We start from the raw sequence: 17,120 nt of genomic DNA, 5'->3' as shown, positions 1-17,120 counted from the left end.
AAAGTTACAAGGAACACTACAGTCTACAGCTTCGAACAATCAATAACGGCATCGCTTGCAACTAGGGCTGCAAACGAGCCGAGTCGAGTCGAGTTTTGGCCTAATCAAAATCAAACCTCGAAATAATTTAATTGAACTCGAACTCGAGTTCGAATTCGACTGACAATTTCAAACTCGAGCTCGAAAAAAATAAAAAATAATTATTTTATTTTTTAAAAAATAAATAAAATAATATTTTTTTTCTTAATAAATAATAAAATATTAAGAATATATATGTAATTTTACTATTAAAATTAAAAAAATATAAAATATATATATACTTAAAATAAAAAAATATATATATACTTAAAATAAAAAAAAATAATATATATATATATATATATATATATACTCGAGCTCGCGAGCTCGAGTTCGAACTTGATTTTGACGCGAGCGGCTCGATTCATTTGCAGCCCTACTTGCAACTGCTAAAGAGATGTACATCGGCCAACAAGTTCTCCTATCACTGAGAGCCAGTCAATTGCTCTGAATTAATAAATCTATATGCCCAAAAACCTTCACAAACAATTGTATTCGAATTCATCCAGCCGACGGTACAGCGCACTGACCAAACCAAAAAGGAAAGGCCCCCAAAACTATTAAGGATAGAGCCACAACAAATTTGGTCGCTAGAATATCAATCAGATCATTAAACAAATGAATTGCGCATGAGAAATGGTTCAAACTTTCAATTCCTTTCATATAATCTAACTCAATGCTGCTAGTAATCACATGACACCCACTCAAACAAAATCAGAAAGAAATAAAAACTATGGAACTGGTCGTCCAACAAAAGTACCAAAACAGAGTAATCTGAAATCTATTGGTCAGCAGTGGTGACTTGCTGCCACTCCCCATCAACAGCTTCTTTCCACAAGGAGACATTGTTGTCTCCAGCAGCCACAGCCAGCAAATTTCCAGTAAGAGACCATGAGACCCTCCAGACTGGGGTCTTAAAGTCCCTCAAAACCTTACCTTCCCATTGATCACCTTCTTTAGCTACAGTCCATATGACAACAGTACCATCTTGTGAAGCACTAGCGATAGTGGACTTTGGAAGCCCCAAATTGGGCGCCCAAGCAACATCTCTCACCCAATCAGCATGCATCTGAAGAGCGGGGAAGCAATCCATCTTCCAAATGCCATTATACAGTTTCCAGACCTTTACAGTATTGTCACAACCACCAGATGCTAGCTTCTGAACAGGGTCAAGGATACTTGTTCCAACTAAAGCACCAGGAGCTGTTGAAGGAGCCCATGAAACCGAGGTCACTCCAACGGGATGAGCTTGATCTATTCTTGTGGTGTCCCAGGTACCATCCGACCTAGCTGTGTACACTGAAATATTTCCATCAGAGGATCCGCAAGCCAAGCAGAGCCCAAGTTCATGTGGCGCCCATGCAATAGAATTGACTGATGACTTATGGTCACTGAACACGTGAGCCTGTGACCACTCATTTTGATTACCTTCCTTCCAGATGATAACCTTACCGTCATAGGAACAAGATGCAAGAAGTGAGCCAAATTTAGGGTGTGCCCAAGCAACCTGCCAAACAGGACCTTGATGACCACTCAAAGTGGCAAGGTGCTGGGAAGTATTATTGTTATTCACACCAATAACCTTTATGGTGGAGTCAGATGAAGCTGTTGCAACTCGTTTTCCATAGTAGTCCATAGAAACATCATGAACCGTGTCATTATGACCCGTTTCAATCTTCTGTGCCGGCATTATGTTATTACCTCTTGATTAATTTAGCACTAGATTTTTATGTCTGCAACCTCCTCTAAGTCACACTTATACAGCTGCTATCTGCTCCTGTAATTACAGATCAAAATCAAATGTGCATTTTTTGTTCAAAATTACAAGTGCTCGAAAAAAATCTGAAAGGCTAGCAAATTTGAACTATAATACTAGAAACTGATTTAACCAAAAATCCTAGGCAATGTGGATACTTTGCTGAAACTTATGGTCATGTGACAGTGGTCATTAATTGGCACTAATTATCGATGTATGCCTGAAAAGGAGTACAATGAAAGGTACGAGCTCACGGGTGGACAAAGTAGACAGAAGAATGCTTTGTGAACTTAAATTACTGGCAAAATGAAAAGCCCTAAGCAATAGTGTCATCATCCTAATGACAGAAAAAAGAAACAGTGAAAATCAGTTTAACCCAATGACATCCAGTAATCTCAATCCCCAGAAAGAGGAATGAATATTATCATGAATCCGCAATTATACGTTTCATTGTAGACATTAATCTGGAATCAGATGTTCCATTCTGATCATTAGATTAATCTAAACAATTCACATCCCACAAATACCTCATGCCCTTGAGGATAAAATACATTATGTCCATTAAACAAAAAAAGAAGAAAGAATCTTTTGAACACTTTTTCACCGTTTTACTCAAACCAAAATAAATAAATAAAGGAAATGAAACCAAAGACGGATAAAGCCCCTAAGCTATAAGATATGTAAGCCTAAAATCAACAACTATCTTGAGCAGCAAATGATCAATTATTCACCAGTTTTCCGTCTAAGCATGATCTAGTTGTAGCCCGCAAAAAATATTCCAACCCCTGAATTTATAAAGATCTCCGTGTTTCCGAACGTATAATCGATTACAACTGGTGTGTCATCTAATCCGAATTGAAATTCCCTATTCATGAACTTAATTTAGACAAAGTTTAAGACACCTAAATCTACGGGAAAGATCTACACATTCAATATATAGATCTTGAACCCAAAAAAGTAGATATAAAAGGAAATCAGTGGGGGGAAGGAATGGAGGTTTACCGGCGAATTGGTGTAAAATAGGGATCCGGCACTGAGCGTATTGGCTCCGATGGATCGGGAGGAGCTAGGGAATATTACTAGAGAATCCCAGCTGATGAGATTTGAGACACAGAAGAAACGCCTTTGCACCTCTATTGTTCAAGGGTTTGCTTGGACATGGAATAGAATGTATTCTATAGTACTAACTTTTATTTTTCTTTTTCTTTTTTCCTATTTCAACCGCCAGTGCGCGTTTGTGATAGTGTATATCTGGTACAGAGTGAGTGGAATTAACTTTCTGATATTGTTCCTTGTGTCTCTTTTTCGGCCCTGTTCATGACCCAATTACTTGAAATTAATGAATTTTTTTTTTTTTGTCAATTTTAAGCGGCAAATACACACGATTACCTAAGGTAATTCCACCAACATACTCAAAAGGCAATTGCTGACTTCCAAGTATGTCCATGGACCTTAAGTACCACACACACACACACCTCTCATAATCGATGTGTTTTGGTCCCGAGACTACTGGCCCCAACATGGTGGTTGATATGTGTAAGGGAGTACAATAGGGGTGGCAAACGCCAAAAAATCTGTTGACCCGAACCCAACCCGTCAACCCGTGACGGGTCAGTATATCTGACACGAACCCGAAAATTTTGGGTTGTCGGGTCGACCCGAACTGACCCGAAAATTAATTTTAATTTATTAATTTATCACTGTAAATTCTAATAAAATCAATTTCTCACAAAATTAATTACATCATCAAGTAATAAAAATTTAAATAAATAATTTCAAATCAAATCCAAAATAAATTAAACACCGTAAAAGTTTTTTTATCCCAAACCAAATATAAAATAAATTAAAACGAATTATATTATTTGTCCAAATGTAATAATTTTAACTTCACACAAGGTAAATAAATCCATTTAGAATTAAGTAATTAATGCCTTTGAAAAAAAAGAATGATTTAGTTTAGTTAGATAAAATAATTTTTATGTTTATTAAATTATTTTTAATTTGTAAACGGGTCATATCGGGTCATATCAGATCACCACGGGTTGACCCGAAATCGACATGTTTTCTTTTCGAGTTCATCGGGTTCAACCCGATTCTGACCCGAACCCCCAAAACTTCAACCCAAACCTATTAATTTTGTGTTAGGTTCGTGTCGTGTTTTCGGATCATGTCAGAAATTGCCACCCCTGTAGTACAATACCTGAATAAAATTAAAGATTCTGTTGTTGCTAGATTCCAGTGGGCTTCCAGGGAAGGTGCATTGGCTGAAGAAAACATAAGGGGCACATATTAACATATTCATACCATTAATAATAAAAAATTAAACATCCAGTGGCACTGAATTTTTTATACAAAATTTACTTTCAAAATTAAGTGAAAATCTTTTTACTTATCATTGAATGTGATATGCACTTAAATGTATCAGATTTAATTTAATATTTAACAATTCAATAATTAAATGCATTCAGATTTTAGATTTCAGACTTTAATTTTATCAAACGCACCCTTAGTTACAAAAACTAGACAAGCGCTAATTCACTAAAATATCTTTTGTAAAACTAAATTATGAAAAAAAATTAATTCATTAATATTAAGTTCACAATTTGTTATGCAATAAATTAGGTTTGTAATTTAGACTTGAAACTATGAATTTTTGGAAAATATTATAGTCTTTTTTTTGGTACAATATCATGATTCAAATCTACTCATATATTACCGCATCATTCAGTCATTTGATAACTCTTATTTTATATTCAATGATGCATTTAATTTCATCGGCGCAGACCATAGAACTCTACTTAATTTTATGCTCTGTGTTTTACTTGGCTACCATGACCATAGGTAATTAATGCATCATTCTTTATAAATCAAACAAATTTTCAAAAGCCATATTTAACTAAAGCGAAAATTGTTCAAAACGTTCTTTACATTTTGTAAAATAACTTTTTTCTTTCCTCACTTCTAAAAATGTAATTTTACGTCCCTTATAAATTCACATTGGTTAAATTTGGTCCCTACTTAGATTTCCGACTAGTTTTTTGTCGGAATTCACCATGTGTATTTCACGTGATCATATTTTAAGGGCAAAATTGTCAAATCAAATTTTATATAATTCGATTCATAATCCTCACATTTCATAAAATAAATTTTTTCATCCCTTACATTTCACAAAATGAATTTTTTCATCATTCACAATTTTCAAAATGAATTTTTTTATCTTTTTTTGATCATGTGTGTGAATAATTTTTTTTAAATCCATGTATATATCTATTTGATTTCGCCTGAACAGTACAAATAGCATGTGAAATCAAATAGAAATATATTACATACTATTCATACTGCTCAAGTGAAATCAAATAGATGTGTGAGGAAAAAATGAGGGATGAAAAAGCTATTCGTACATATGATCAATGAGAGATGAAAAAATTCATTTTGAAAAATATGAGGGATGGAAAAATTTATTTTTTGAAATGTGAGGAACGAAACAATTCATTTTGTAAAATGTTAGGGACGAAAAAATTCATTTTATGAAATGTGATGAACTATGAATCAGATTATGTAAAAATTTGATTTGACAATTTTGCCATTAAAAATGATCACATGCAAGTCATGTGGTGGATTCCGGTCAAAAACTAGTCGGAAACCTAGGTATGGACCAAATTTAGTTAATGTAAATTTGTAAAAGACGTAAAATTATACTTTTAAAAGTGAGGGACGAAAAAAAATTATCTTATAAAATACGACGGACGTTTTGAACGATTTTCCCTTAGCTAAAAGTGCGTTCAGAATGTGGGCGTCGTGACTTTTAGTCGTTGTATGTATGGCTATTTTGCGTGTCTATTAAAAGAAGAATGGAAAAAGGGAAAAAAATGAAAGTACTTTTGCCTCTGAAAGTACTTTCACAAAAGACAGTAATAAATCTTGGTTCCTATTTTGCCTCTGAAAGTACTGTTGCGTAACTCGGGAGTGAATTTTTCAGCAATGAATTTGATCGATATGGGTTGCAAAACTTAAAATGATACACTTTAGATCTGTGATGCGTTAAGGGAGAGGTTAAATTCACACCTATTCATACTAAGTTCACATCTTGTATGCGTTAGACTTGTACCCTTAACTTTTAAGCATCAAATCAAATATAGCAATATCTTTTCTAGAGGGGAAAAAAAAAAAAATTTTGGAAAGGAAAACATTCACACCCTGATCTTCATCGTGAGTTTTATATAAAAATTCCTTTTTTTTTTTCAACATTTATTTTTCTCTAAAGCCGCTCTAGTTTTTTCCTCTTTTTCTATTATGACCTACAACCTTTATTTTGTTTAAAAATTTTTTAAAACACTTATACATAACCAAATGTGACCAAATGGAGGCGTTTGTTTTAAATCAATATGATTGCATATTCCACCTTGAAAACTGTCTAGATTTTAATTTTATACAACTGAAATATATAGACACTACTATTTACATCGTTATTAGTAATTGAAAAGTTCTAGGTTGCTAAGTTTATTTTAAATTAGAAATTAATATTGTTATACACTTGTAAAATGTTTGAAAATATTCTCCACTACAATGCAAACATCTGTTTTTCCTATTTTCCCTATGTAAAAATATGTTTCTTTAAATTATAAAAAAGTATCAAATAAACTTAAAAGCTAAGGCCATTGTTATCAAGTAAAATGTACAGGACATGGACTCAACATGGAAGGCGTTAATTTAGCCCCCTCCTAAAATTAAAGAAACACACGCACGATTTGATTGCTTTAGATTCTCATCATCAGAAGGAAAAGCGCAACCAGGACCATCTATTTTGTTTCTGTTTTAATCATTACACCCATATCGCTTTTCTATTTTTCTATTTACTTTTTTTTTATTTAACACAGTGAAAATGTCTTGTCAGTTTTAATGCAATTACGAGAATTTGCAAATTGTCAGTTTGAGGATAAAAGGTCTTGGTGGCCATTAAACCATTTTATACGTCAATTTTTATCATCAAACTATTTTCATCTCAATCTACATACTATGTCATTTAGTCAAGTGTTTCTATGAACGCTAACGAAATGAGCTCTATGTGCATTTCATGTACAAAAAACAAGGACAATTTCATATGATCAATTTTTTTTAATTTTTTTTATCTAGAGTTTTGATTTTTTTAACTAACAAAAATAAAATTTAAAAATTGAGTAGTTGCTTTAATATATTATAATTTATAAGTTTTGACAAAAATTCTAAATTATATATTGAAGTTATTATGTATTGCTTCCAAGACCATGAAATTTGAATGAAAATAGTAGATCTAATGATAAATTTTTAATGAAAACTCGTTAATATACTATTTTGGTGAGTTGAGTATCCAATTTGAACAAAGATTACTAAGAATATATTGTTTTGTATAGTTGAATGGCTAAATTTAAGATTTTTGCCTTATCTATTTGGATGAATTTATTTATGATTTTTAGCATGTGCATTCATTTTGTTATATTTAACACCGAATTTGAACAAAATGGCCACTGACATACGTATTTGTGAGTCGAGTGATCATTTTGAATCAAAAAATTAATTGAGCAGTTAAAAGTATACGATTAGAACAGTTTAGCAGACGTTGAAATTTTTTTCTTTTGAGTTGAAAAGTTTAGTGGACGCATTTAGCTTGTAGATTAAAAGCAAAATCTGACAAAATAGTCACGAGTGTACCGATTAGTTAGTTGAGTGGTTGAATCGAAACAAAAAAGATAGTTTGATTGATCGTTGAGGTTTTTTGCCCTAAGTTTAAACACACTTAATTCTTTTGAACTTTTATTTAATTTGTACTTCATCCCTTGAAACAAAATGTTATGCAATTTGCACCTTTGACTGATTGGATGTATATTTTTTTCCTGAATATGATAGAATTTATTCTAGACCTACTTATACTCTATATTAGAGGAAGGGGATATAAAGATGTCCCGAAACGAGTGCCTACGAACCCACTGAAAAGCCTGAATTTTTTAGAATACAGGTCAAGAAATCTCTTGGCCTACACCCAAATAGACTTTTAAAATTCTCTTAGTTGCTAGCTGATTGGATGTATTGAATAGTCAATTATTTGAAAATATTATTTTATTTGCACCATACCCATAACCACGTATTTCAAAATGCTGGTTTTTAAAGAAGAAATGTACCCGAATGGGTTCATATTTTACCAGAAAAAGGTTATCATGTTTTACAGCCTTTTATTTTTGCCACGCCCCGAGGGGGGGGGGGAATAAATAAATTCTAGTACAAATTACGAATACAAGAAAAATCGTCGACTCCAAACTGGTTAATATCTGTTCGCAATTTGATAATCCCATCGATTTTGTATTGTTAACTTAGAAGAAGACTCAAAAAAAAAAAAAAAAAGGGAAAAAAGAACTGTGGTCCCACGCCCATGACCAGATTGCTGGACTATTTCCCAGTGTTCTCATTTAGCAGGCCTCGTTGCATAACATAGACTCGAAAAGTCGACACTCGACAGTCGTCTTCCTTGAGATCTATCTCCACTACCACCACCATCATCAGTTTGTAACCACCGCTTTCTGATGGCTTTCTCCTCCCGCCGCGGCGGAGGCGGCTGGACCCACTCTTTTCTCCCATCAACCACCAAACACGCCGCAAAACAACCCCGCAAATCCCGCAGGCGCACGGCGTTAAAGGACTTCATCCTCGCCAACTTCTTCACCATCGGACTCTCCGTCTCTCTTCTCCTCTTCCTCGTCATTGTCTTCAGCTACGGCTTCCCTAAACCCCTTCTCTCCTCCCATCTCCGGGCTGCCCGAACCCGGTTCTCCGGCAGGGCCCGAAAGCCCGTTTACCGCAAATCGCCTGCCAGCAGCAACGCCGTTTCGGCTGCCGTCGTGGACATAACGACAAAGGATTTGTACGACAAGATCCAGTTCTTGGACAAAGATGGCGGGGCCTGGAAGCAAGGCTGGAAGGTTACTTATAAAGGGAACGAGTGGGATAACGAGAAACTCAAGATATTTGTGGTTCCACATTCGCATAATGATCCTGGTTGGCGTCTCACCGTCGAGGAGTACTATGATAGGCAGTCTAGGCATATTCTGGATACAATTGTGGAGACGCTGTCTAAGGTAATACTAATACTAATGCTTGTGCCAAACGGCAGCTTACAATTTTGGTTGGTTTTCATTTCATGACTCTAATTCAGTTTGGAGTTGGGGGCCATGCTGTTTTGGTGCCAGTAGGAAAAAGAAAAAAAAACAAGAACAAATGATATTTAATGGCCTTCTAATACGATTCTAGTGCGCTGTTAGTGGTAATTATTGAGGGGTTTTATCATCAACCTTTACTATATAGCGGAGTTATTGGTTTTCCGAGTTTTAGAGTCTGCTGTTTATTTGCTGTTATCTATGATCGGATTGTACAGGATAGTCGGCGAAAATTTATTTGGGAAGAGATGTCTTATCTGGAGAGATGGTGGAGGGATGCTTCAGATACCAAAAGAGAGTCGTTCATCAATTTAGTGAAGAATGGGCAGTTGGAAATTGTTGGTGGTGGCTGGGTGATGAATGATGAGGTAAGTTCATAGCCTAACATGCGTGGTTTCTAGTTGATACACAAGCGTACTTTCTTCTATTGTGAATGCTCTTGTGGTTATTCATTTTTAGCTGGTTTGGTCGATGTTTATTAGTTGTGGTCCTTGTGGAGAACGTGCCATATGAAGTCATCTGATAAGCAAATTGAAGGAATACCTGAGGTACTTGAAGTTATGACCAGTCCAAGATGTCAAAATGAAACTAAAAGTATTAATTATAATCTTGGAACTACTCTGTAAGATGTCATTTACTCATTTAGTAACATAGGTGATTGGTTTGTGCTAGCACTGAAAACAAGTCAGCTTGCACATCATGATCTCCTTGATGGATGATGATGGATTTAGGAGGGGCTCCGACAGATATATTTGATACTAATTAGGTACATGATACAGGCTGGTACGATTGCTACTCTGGTAGTCACTTATCTGATTTTGTTTATTACGGGAACCAACTGAAGCTGATTTGCTTGGTATACTGGAACAATCTGAATGGGAAAAGCCATTGCAACTTATATTTTTCATATCCTTTGTGGTTTAGAAACTAAAAGTGGGAAACCCATTCCAAACAAAAACTTATTTCAGTTGAGCCCCAGAACCTCCATTCCACGAAGGAAACCTAAAGAAAATCTACTCAGACATCAGCTTGGAAAGAGAAAACTAGAAGGAAACCTAAGAAAAGTCACTCAGATGTCAGTTTGGAAAGAGAAAACTACGCGTCTGTGGTGGACCCACGAATATTTGCCTTCAGCTTCATGTTCTTGCTCTTGTGATGATTTGCACATCAGTGTGCTGGGAACTTTTGCGATTGTCATGTAAACATATTTCCATACTTCTATATGTACGTTGAATATATGAAATAGTCATCTCATACTCCTTAACCTTTTTCCAGTTGTGAGTGTAACCTACTTTTTGTCCCTTTTTTCCCCGATTTTTTACTTGTATGGTAAAATTTTGCTTAGATTGCCTCAATTCTGGTGAAGTAAGTGCAAACCTTGTAAAGGAATAATCTTGTTGGTCATTATAATCAGAATGAGCATCTCCATCTTCTCTGGAAGGAAAACTATTGAAAATTATTAGCTTTTTCCATTCACAGATGAGTCCATCTCTCCACAGGGGTCTTGCTTTGTTAGCATTGATTGTGTAACATAATTATCATAATTTCTCAAGTTAGCTAATGATGTCTAACTGCTATACTTTATTTTTCTTTGTGCAGGCTAATTCACATTATTTTGCGATCCTTGAACAGGTAAACAGGAGGCATTTCTAGAATCAGTTCCTCGTATTCCTCCATGGCTGTATTTGATTGATTTGCTAGTTTACCACAATAAGTTTGCTTTTCTTGTCAACTGCTGCATCCTGGATAGTTTTTTTTTTTTTAAATTTTTTTTTAATTTTATATGATTGCTTTTTATGATAAGATTAGCACAAGGTTGTTCTATATGGAAACAAACTATAGCACATTGGGTCTAGTCTTCTTGTGTCTTTTGCTTGGTTGTATCAAAACTAGTTTGATTGTACTTATCTTGGAAAACTGGAACCTTAAATTACTGACTTCTTGGAGCCTAAAGATATAAGCTTTATCGTTGGTTTCTTTAGTAGATGCAACTTTTATTTCCGAGACTTTACTTTTTTGGAGAGTTAGAAGCTAGTGTGTGGCTGGTCTGTACTGCAGATAGAGTTTAAAATATTGTCACTGCTTCTTTTCTTCAAATATTTGCTGATGGTAGTGGAAATTAGTCTCAAACAATTTTAAAAGTTCGTCCTAATTTGTCTTGCAATTCTTAACCAGATAACTGAAGGAAATATGTGGTTAAATGAAACTGTTGGAGTTATTCCTAAAAACTCTTGGGCTATAGATCCTTTTGGTTATTCATCAACTATGGCATATCTGCTCCGTCGCATGGGTTTTGAGAACATGCTTATACAGAGGACGCATTATGAGTTGAAGAAGGAACTGGCTTTGACTAAAAATTTGGAATATGTATGGAGACAGAGCTGGGATGCTGAGGAAACAACTGATATGTTTGTCCACATGATGCCGTTCTATTCTTATGATATTCCACATACTTGTGGGCCAGAGCCTGCAATCTGTTGTCAGTTTGACTTTGCTCGTATGCGGGGTTTTGTATATGAGCTCTGTCCTTGGGGAAAACATCCGATAGAGACCACCCAGGAGAATGTGAAGGAGAGAGCGAATATACTTTTAGATCAATATAGGAAGAAATCGACATTGTACCGAACAAATACACTGCTTGTTCCCCTTGGAGATGATTTCCGTTACATCAGCATTGATGAAGCTGAAGCTCAGTTTAGGAACTATCAAATGCTGTTTGATTATATTAACTCTGATCCTAGCTTGAATGCTGAAGCAAAGTTTGGTACTCTTGAAGATTATTTCCAAACTCTACATGAAGAGGCTGACAGAGTTAATTATTCTCGTCATCATGAGGTTGGATCTGCTCAAAGAGGTGGTTTTCCATCTTTATCAGGTGATTTCTTTACTTATGCTGATAGACAACAGGATTACTGGAGTGGTTATTATGTTTCCCGGCCTTTCTTCAAGGCTGTTGATCGTGTACTCGAACAGACACTTCGCAGTGCTGAAATAATGATGGCTTTTTTGCTGGGGTATTGCCAGAGAGCACAGTGTGAAAAATTACCGACTGGATTCTCTTACAAGCTGACAGCTGCAAGAAGGAACCTAGCTTTATTTCAGCATCATGACGGAGTGACTGGTACTGCAAAGGATCATGTGGTTAAAGACTATGGGACACGGATGCATATGGCTTTACAGGACCTCCAGATTTTCATGTCCAAGGCCATAGAAGTGCTGCTGGGCATCCGCCATGAGAAAAATGATCATAACCCAGCTCAATTCGAGCCAGCACAAGTGAGGTCTAAATATGATGCTCAACCAGTACATAAAGCCATTAGCGCTCAGGAAGGGACAGTTCAAACTGTGGTTGTATTTAATCCCCTGGAACAAACAAGAAATGAGATCATCATGGTTGTTGTTCAAAGACCAGATGTAACAGTTCTGGACTCAAACTGGACCTGTGTAAAAAGCCAAATTTCTCCTGAATTGCACCATGGTAGAAGCAAACATTTTACTGGAAATCATCGTCTTTACTGGAAAGCTTCTATCCCTCCTATGGGACTGCAAACATACTATGTTGCTAATGGTTTCGTGGGATGTGAAAAGGCCAAACCGGCAAGACTTCAAATTTCCAGTGCTGATGATTTACCCTGTCCCGCTCCATATGCTTGCTCAAAAGTAGAAGGTGACGCCATCGAGATCAGTAATCAACATAGGAAACTCACCTTCCAAGTCGACCTTGGGTTGTTGCAGAAAATAAGCAATATTGATGGTTCCCAAAATATTGTTGCTGAGGAACTAGGTATGTACTCAAGCACGGAAAGTGGAGCCTATCTTTTTAAACCAAATGGTGATGCTGAGTCTATCGTCCGGGCAGGTGGAATATTGGTGGTCTCAGAGGGCCATTTGGTTCAGGAAGTGTACTCTTGTCCTAAGACAGCATATGACAAAAGCCCAGTTTCCCATAGTACCCGCATGTATAATGGTGATAAGACCATACAAGAACATCTAATTGAGAAGGAATATCATGTTGAACTTCTTGGACATGAATTCAATGACAGAGAGTTGATAGCTAGGTACAAGACTGATGTTGATAATAAGAGGATTTTCTACTCTGATTTGAATGGTTTCCAAATGAGCCGTAGAGAGACCTATGACAAGATCCCCCCACAGGGAAATTACTATCCAATGCCATCTCTAGCATTCATGCAAGCCTCCAATGGACTGCGCTTCTCTGTCCATACTCGGCAATCACTTGGTGTGGCAAGCCTTAAGAATGGGTATTTAGAGATTATGCTTGATCGCCGTCTAACGAAAGATGATGGACGTGGTCTTGGCCAAGGAGTGATGGATAACCGTCCGATGAATGTTGTCTTTCATATCCTTCTGGAATCCAACATTTCACAAATTGCAGATCCTGTCTCAAGCTCTCATCCTTTAAGTCCCTCTCTTTTATCACAGTTGGTTGGTGCCCACTTGAATTATCCTGTACATGTATTTATTGCCAAGAAGTCTCAGGAGATATCTGTGCAGCCACCTCCTAGATCTTTCTCTCCTTTGGCAGCTCCCTTACCCTGTGACTTGCATGTAGTGAACTTCAAGGTCCCTCGCCCTTCTAAATACTCACAACAGCCCCTTCAAGAGGCTAGATTTGTTCTGATTTTGCAAAGACGACACTGGGACTCCTCATATTGTAGGAAGGGCAGGTCTGAATGTATGAGCGTGGCAGACGTGCCTGTCAATTTATTTGACATGTTCAAGGGGCTTGCAGTGTTGAATGCAAAAGCAACTTCTCTAAACCTTTTACATGATGACACGGAGATGCTTGGTTACAGTGAGCAGTTTCAGGAAGGTGCTCAAGAAGGGCATGTCCTCATATCTCCCATGGAAATTCAGGCTTATAAATTGGATCTACGGCCTCATGAATGACTTAGAAGTCACAAGAATACCAACTTTGTTTCTTTTCTCTCACTGATTCCATCTCTGGTTCATTGGTGGCACAGAGGATTGCCTAGCTTTTATCCATTCTCTGCTACCAAATCAGGATGGACAGATTCCCTGCTTCACTGGGGTATGGGACCAATTAACTTCTCAAGGTGCATAGATGATCCAACAAGTTAGAAAAGTACAATCAATAGCAGAGATATACGACATTCCTGTTATGTTAGAGATGGCTGTTCATAGTACTCAGATTGCGTCTATGCTACAGAGCTGATGTGTAGATTACATCAGCTGGAAGAATTGGGGCAGTGCAATTATGTCTTCTACAAAAGTCAGAATATCATAAACCGAAGTTTTGCTAGGGTTAAAAGTTTTACATGCAGTTCCATATTGGATAGATTTGGTAATATCATATAGATAAACATCTCCCTGTATGGCATCTTATAAAAATTGGTGATGTACTGTTAAGTTTGTTACACTTGTATGATTATATCACTGAAGCAGGGACCAAGCTTTGATCCTTCCAAAGCTTGATTATCTCACAGAATGATTTCTTCCTGCACGCTCATATTAAGTGTCTTGTGAGGAAGAACGATGGAGTTGATCACCACAACCTCATCTTCAACGGTCACAGCTTCCCCTGTATAAGAGATTATGGGATTGAAGATATATATCCATGTCCATTTCCGTAGTACGATGGACACAAAATTTATGGTAGGCACAAGTACCTAGCATGGTAATTCCAAGCTTCGCATTGTATAGTCTCCTTCAGCCTGACAAATTATCCAATCTTAGCGAGTAATAAACTTTGTTATAAACAACTATTTAACGACTCTTCAGTGCAAGCAACAACCTATTGAAATTTGAATATTTCCTACATAGCTCTATACTTAGGATCTTCAGTGTAGCTGTAAATGTCAAAATTAAGGTCAATTCAACTCATAATACCTAAGTGTCTTTCACCTACGACTCACGAATTGCAATGATGTTTAGTCATGACCCTTCATACTATGGCTGCAAATGTGAAAAGATAACATTTAACTGCTTATTATGCGTTGTATGTCACGCCAACTTACATGGATGACCAAACAGGCAGAGATACCGACCAAACAGGCAGACACAATCAGAATTCATGATACCCTAATCTTCCTCCAACATGGTTTGTTTGGATTGTAAGTTATTTGAGATATTTTTACTGTAGCATTTTTTGTGATGTGATGTATGTGAGATGAAAAGGTAATTGGGAAGGTAAAAAGGTGTATTGAAAATTGTAATGATGATGTAAACAAATATATTTGGAAAAATAAAGGTCAATCCAAACAAAAATTATAAATTATGGAATACTTGAAATTTTTGGAGTTTGACAAATCTGAAACTCTCGAGGGAACTACACCACATGAAGGAAAACTATACATGCACTTAATTAATTAAGTGAATAAATTACCTGAACCATGAAAAAGCAAAAAACAATACCTGCCAAGGAGGCCTTGTTGATCTAACGGCTAAGATTGAAACTCAGAAATTAGAGGTCCTGGGTTCAAATCCCCTGCCCCTTCCAGACTTCCCTTGCTAAAAAAAAAAAAAAAGAAAAAGAAAAATAGAAAGAATACCTGGACACGAGACCACTTCCCAAGAGATGGCTGCCATCCAACATTAGAGTGCAAGACAACTGTGTGGTATATATTGCAACTTTCATGCTACAATTCGATCATACCTTGATTTCTACAATTCGATCATAAGAGCAAATGTCAGATTAATAGACGTGCCAGAGGCCTTCTATCAGTATGAGAAAATAAAACAAGCAAGCTACTAAAAACATATTGCCTGCATCTCTTACCAAGCATGTCTGCCGATGGAAAGTTGCAACAGACACCACAATTCAGCAAAAAGATATGGGACTGCCCAAAAAACACGTAGACGCTTCAAAAAAAAAAAAAAGTGGATATCGACACCAAAAGCTAATAGCGTAGTTCTTTCATCACCAAGGAGAAACAACACAACCATATGCTCCCTGGGTCGACTATTGTAAGACAAAAGCAAAATCATTAAGGTGGTCAAATAAATAAGAACTATGCGTAATGGGATGACACACAGGAGAATCTTCCATGATGAGATCTCTGAAGTAATAAAGGCCCCCGCCGAACCATGAGGCTCGTCTTCTTTCAAATATCTACAAAATAATTTTTATAAAAGGACAGAAAACCACACTCAGATTCAATGTTCAAGTTTTGTACTGGAAACTTGGGAAAGTTAGGCAGCCAAAACAAAGAAAAAGGGAAAGAAGAAAGCATGGAATCGAGTATTAGTAGAAACTAAACGGCCAAAGCTCACCTGATGACAGAGACTCTAAGCTCACTGGAGATTGAAGAGACGTATAAAGCAAATTCTCTCTCCTCGTAAAAACCAATCAGAAATATTTGTGCCAAGTTCTTGATCTGCACAAACAGCACGGTCGAATTCTAATGCTGAATCACAACGGAAAGATACGGATATCTTCTTCTTCTTCTAGTAGTCCTTTCCAGGATGGAATTTTACTCAAAAACACCAATCAAAAGGCATACCCTTTGCCAAGCAGAAATATGATGGTGAACCATGGGCTGGCCAGCCAAAGGGAAAAGAGGCTTGGGAGTATTAAAAGAAAGTGGCCGAAATCGAGTGCCTGCAACATTTTTTGTCAAAGAAACAAGGAGGGATATGCACAGTTACTATAAATTATGCTCAAATTTCAACCAGAAAAGGCAATTCACAAACATGTAGCGGTCCATTTCTAAGCAAGGAAGGTGAGAAAGATGGTGGTAATCGGAAGTCGATACTAATGGTTGGTTGAACAGACCAGACCTTTAGTGGGTCCGCCGACATGATAACAGCTACCACCTTCTCCTCCGAGCTCCCCATATCTGCGCCTCCCTCACACCCGACACAAATTTCAATTGCAACGGGTATTAAATTGAGGTGGAACTTGGAAGTTCGGAGGGCAGGGACTGTGGATTTTTTTTTTTTTTTTCCCCTTATTCCCATTATGATTCTTCAGTCCTTGTGTGGCATGAAGAAATACCGGCCCATACGCTAGTCTTTTTTTTTTTTTCCTATCGATAACAATCCATACGCTTGTCAATCAGCTAATTTCAATCGTTTCACATTTCTAACCTTTAAATTTTGAAATGTTAACAGAGAAATGA

At 36.7% G+C, this 17,120-nt stretch overlaps 2 protein-coding genes and 1 long non-coding RNA gene across 4 annotated transcripts; 1 reads left to right on the top strand and 2 right to left on the bottom strand.

Annotated features, from left to right (window-relative positions):
• Positions 1 to 715: 715 nt before the first annotated feature.
• LOC113723042 (protein transport protein SEC13 homolog B-like) lies at positions 716 to 3,076 on the bottom strand. 2 transcript variants are annotated; one of them, XM_072059298.1, is made up of 2 exons: positions 2,837 to 3,076; positions 716 to 1,849 (listed from the first exon to the last, which is right to left on the bottom strand). In XM_072059298.1, the coding sequence occupies exon 2, from the start codon at positions 1,766 to 1,768 to the stop codon at positions 860 to 862; it is 909 nt and encodes a 302-aa protein (XP_071915399.1). In that variant the 5' UTR covers positions 1,769 to 1,849; positions 2,837 to 3,076; the 3' UTR covers positions 716 to 859. The 2 variants fall into 2 exon arrangements, with proteins under 2 accessions (XP_071915399.1, XP_071915398.1); XM_072059297.1 differs by having other exon boundaries at positions 716 to 1,855; positions 2,837 to 3,074.
• Positions 3,077 to 8,220: 5,144 nt separating this feature from the next.
• Positions 8,221 to 14,488, top strand: LOC113723013 (alpha-mannosidase 2-like). The gene is made up of 4 exons (XM_027246281.2): positions 8,221 to 8,940; positions 9,237 to 9,386; positions 10,618 to 10,650; positions 11,194 to 14,488. Exons 1-4 carry the CDS (start codon positions 8,389 to 8,391, stop codon positions 13,927 to 13,929), a joined length of 3,471 nt encoding a protein of 1,156 aa, XP_027102082.2. The 5' UTR covers positions 8,221 to 8,388; the 3' UTR covers positions 13,930 to 14,488.
• Positions 14,341 to 15,543, bottom strand: LOC113723014 (uncharacterized). The gene is made up of 2 exons (XR_003456879.2): positions 14,670 to 15,543; positions 14,341 to 14,581 (listed from the first exon to the last, which is right to left on the bottom strand). It is a non-coding gene; the product is annotated as an uncharacterized lncRNA (long non-coding RNA).
• Positions 15,544 to 17,120: the final 1,577 nt, after the last annotated feature.

The sequence above is a fragment of the Coffea arabica genome, chromosome 7e (assembly GCF_036785885.1).
Source record: "Coffea arabica cultivar ET-39 chromosome 7e, Coffea Arabica ET-39 HiFi, whole genome shotgun sequence".
In the NCBI taxonomy this organism is placed as follows: domain Eukaryota; kingdom Viridiplantae; phylum Streptophyta; class Magnoliopsida; order Gentianales; family Rubiaceae; genus Coffea; species Coffea arabica.
The sequence above is the reverse complement of the archived record's forward strand: the minus strand, read 5'-3'. Positions and strand labels throughout refer to the sequence as shown.

What these genes read in the sequence shown, in the direction of transcription:
- LOC113723013 (XM_027246281.2), top strand. Translation starts at nt 8,389, where the DNA reads ATGGCTTTCTCCTCCCGCCGCGGCGGAGGCGGCTGGACCCACTCTTTT. An exon ending in TTGTGGAGACGCTGTCTAAG is followed by an intron (nt 8,941 to 9,236) that starts GTAATACTAATA and finishes CGGATTGTACAG; the next exon opens with GATAGTCGGCGAAAATTTAT. An exon ending in GCTGGGTGATGAATGATGAG is followed by an intron (nt 9,387 to 10,617) that starts GTAAGTTCATAG and finishes TTCTTTGTGCAG; the next exon opens with GCTAATTCACATTATTTTGC.
- LOC113723042 (XM_072059298.1), bottom strand. Translation starts at nt 1,768, where the DNA reads ATGCCGGCACAGAAGATTGAAACGGGTCATAATGACACGGTTCATGAT.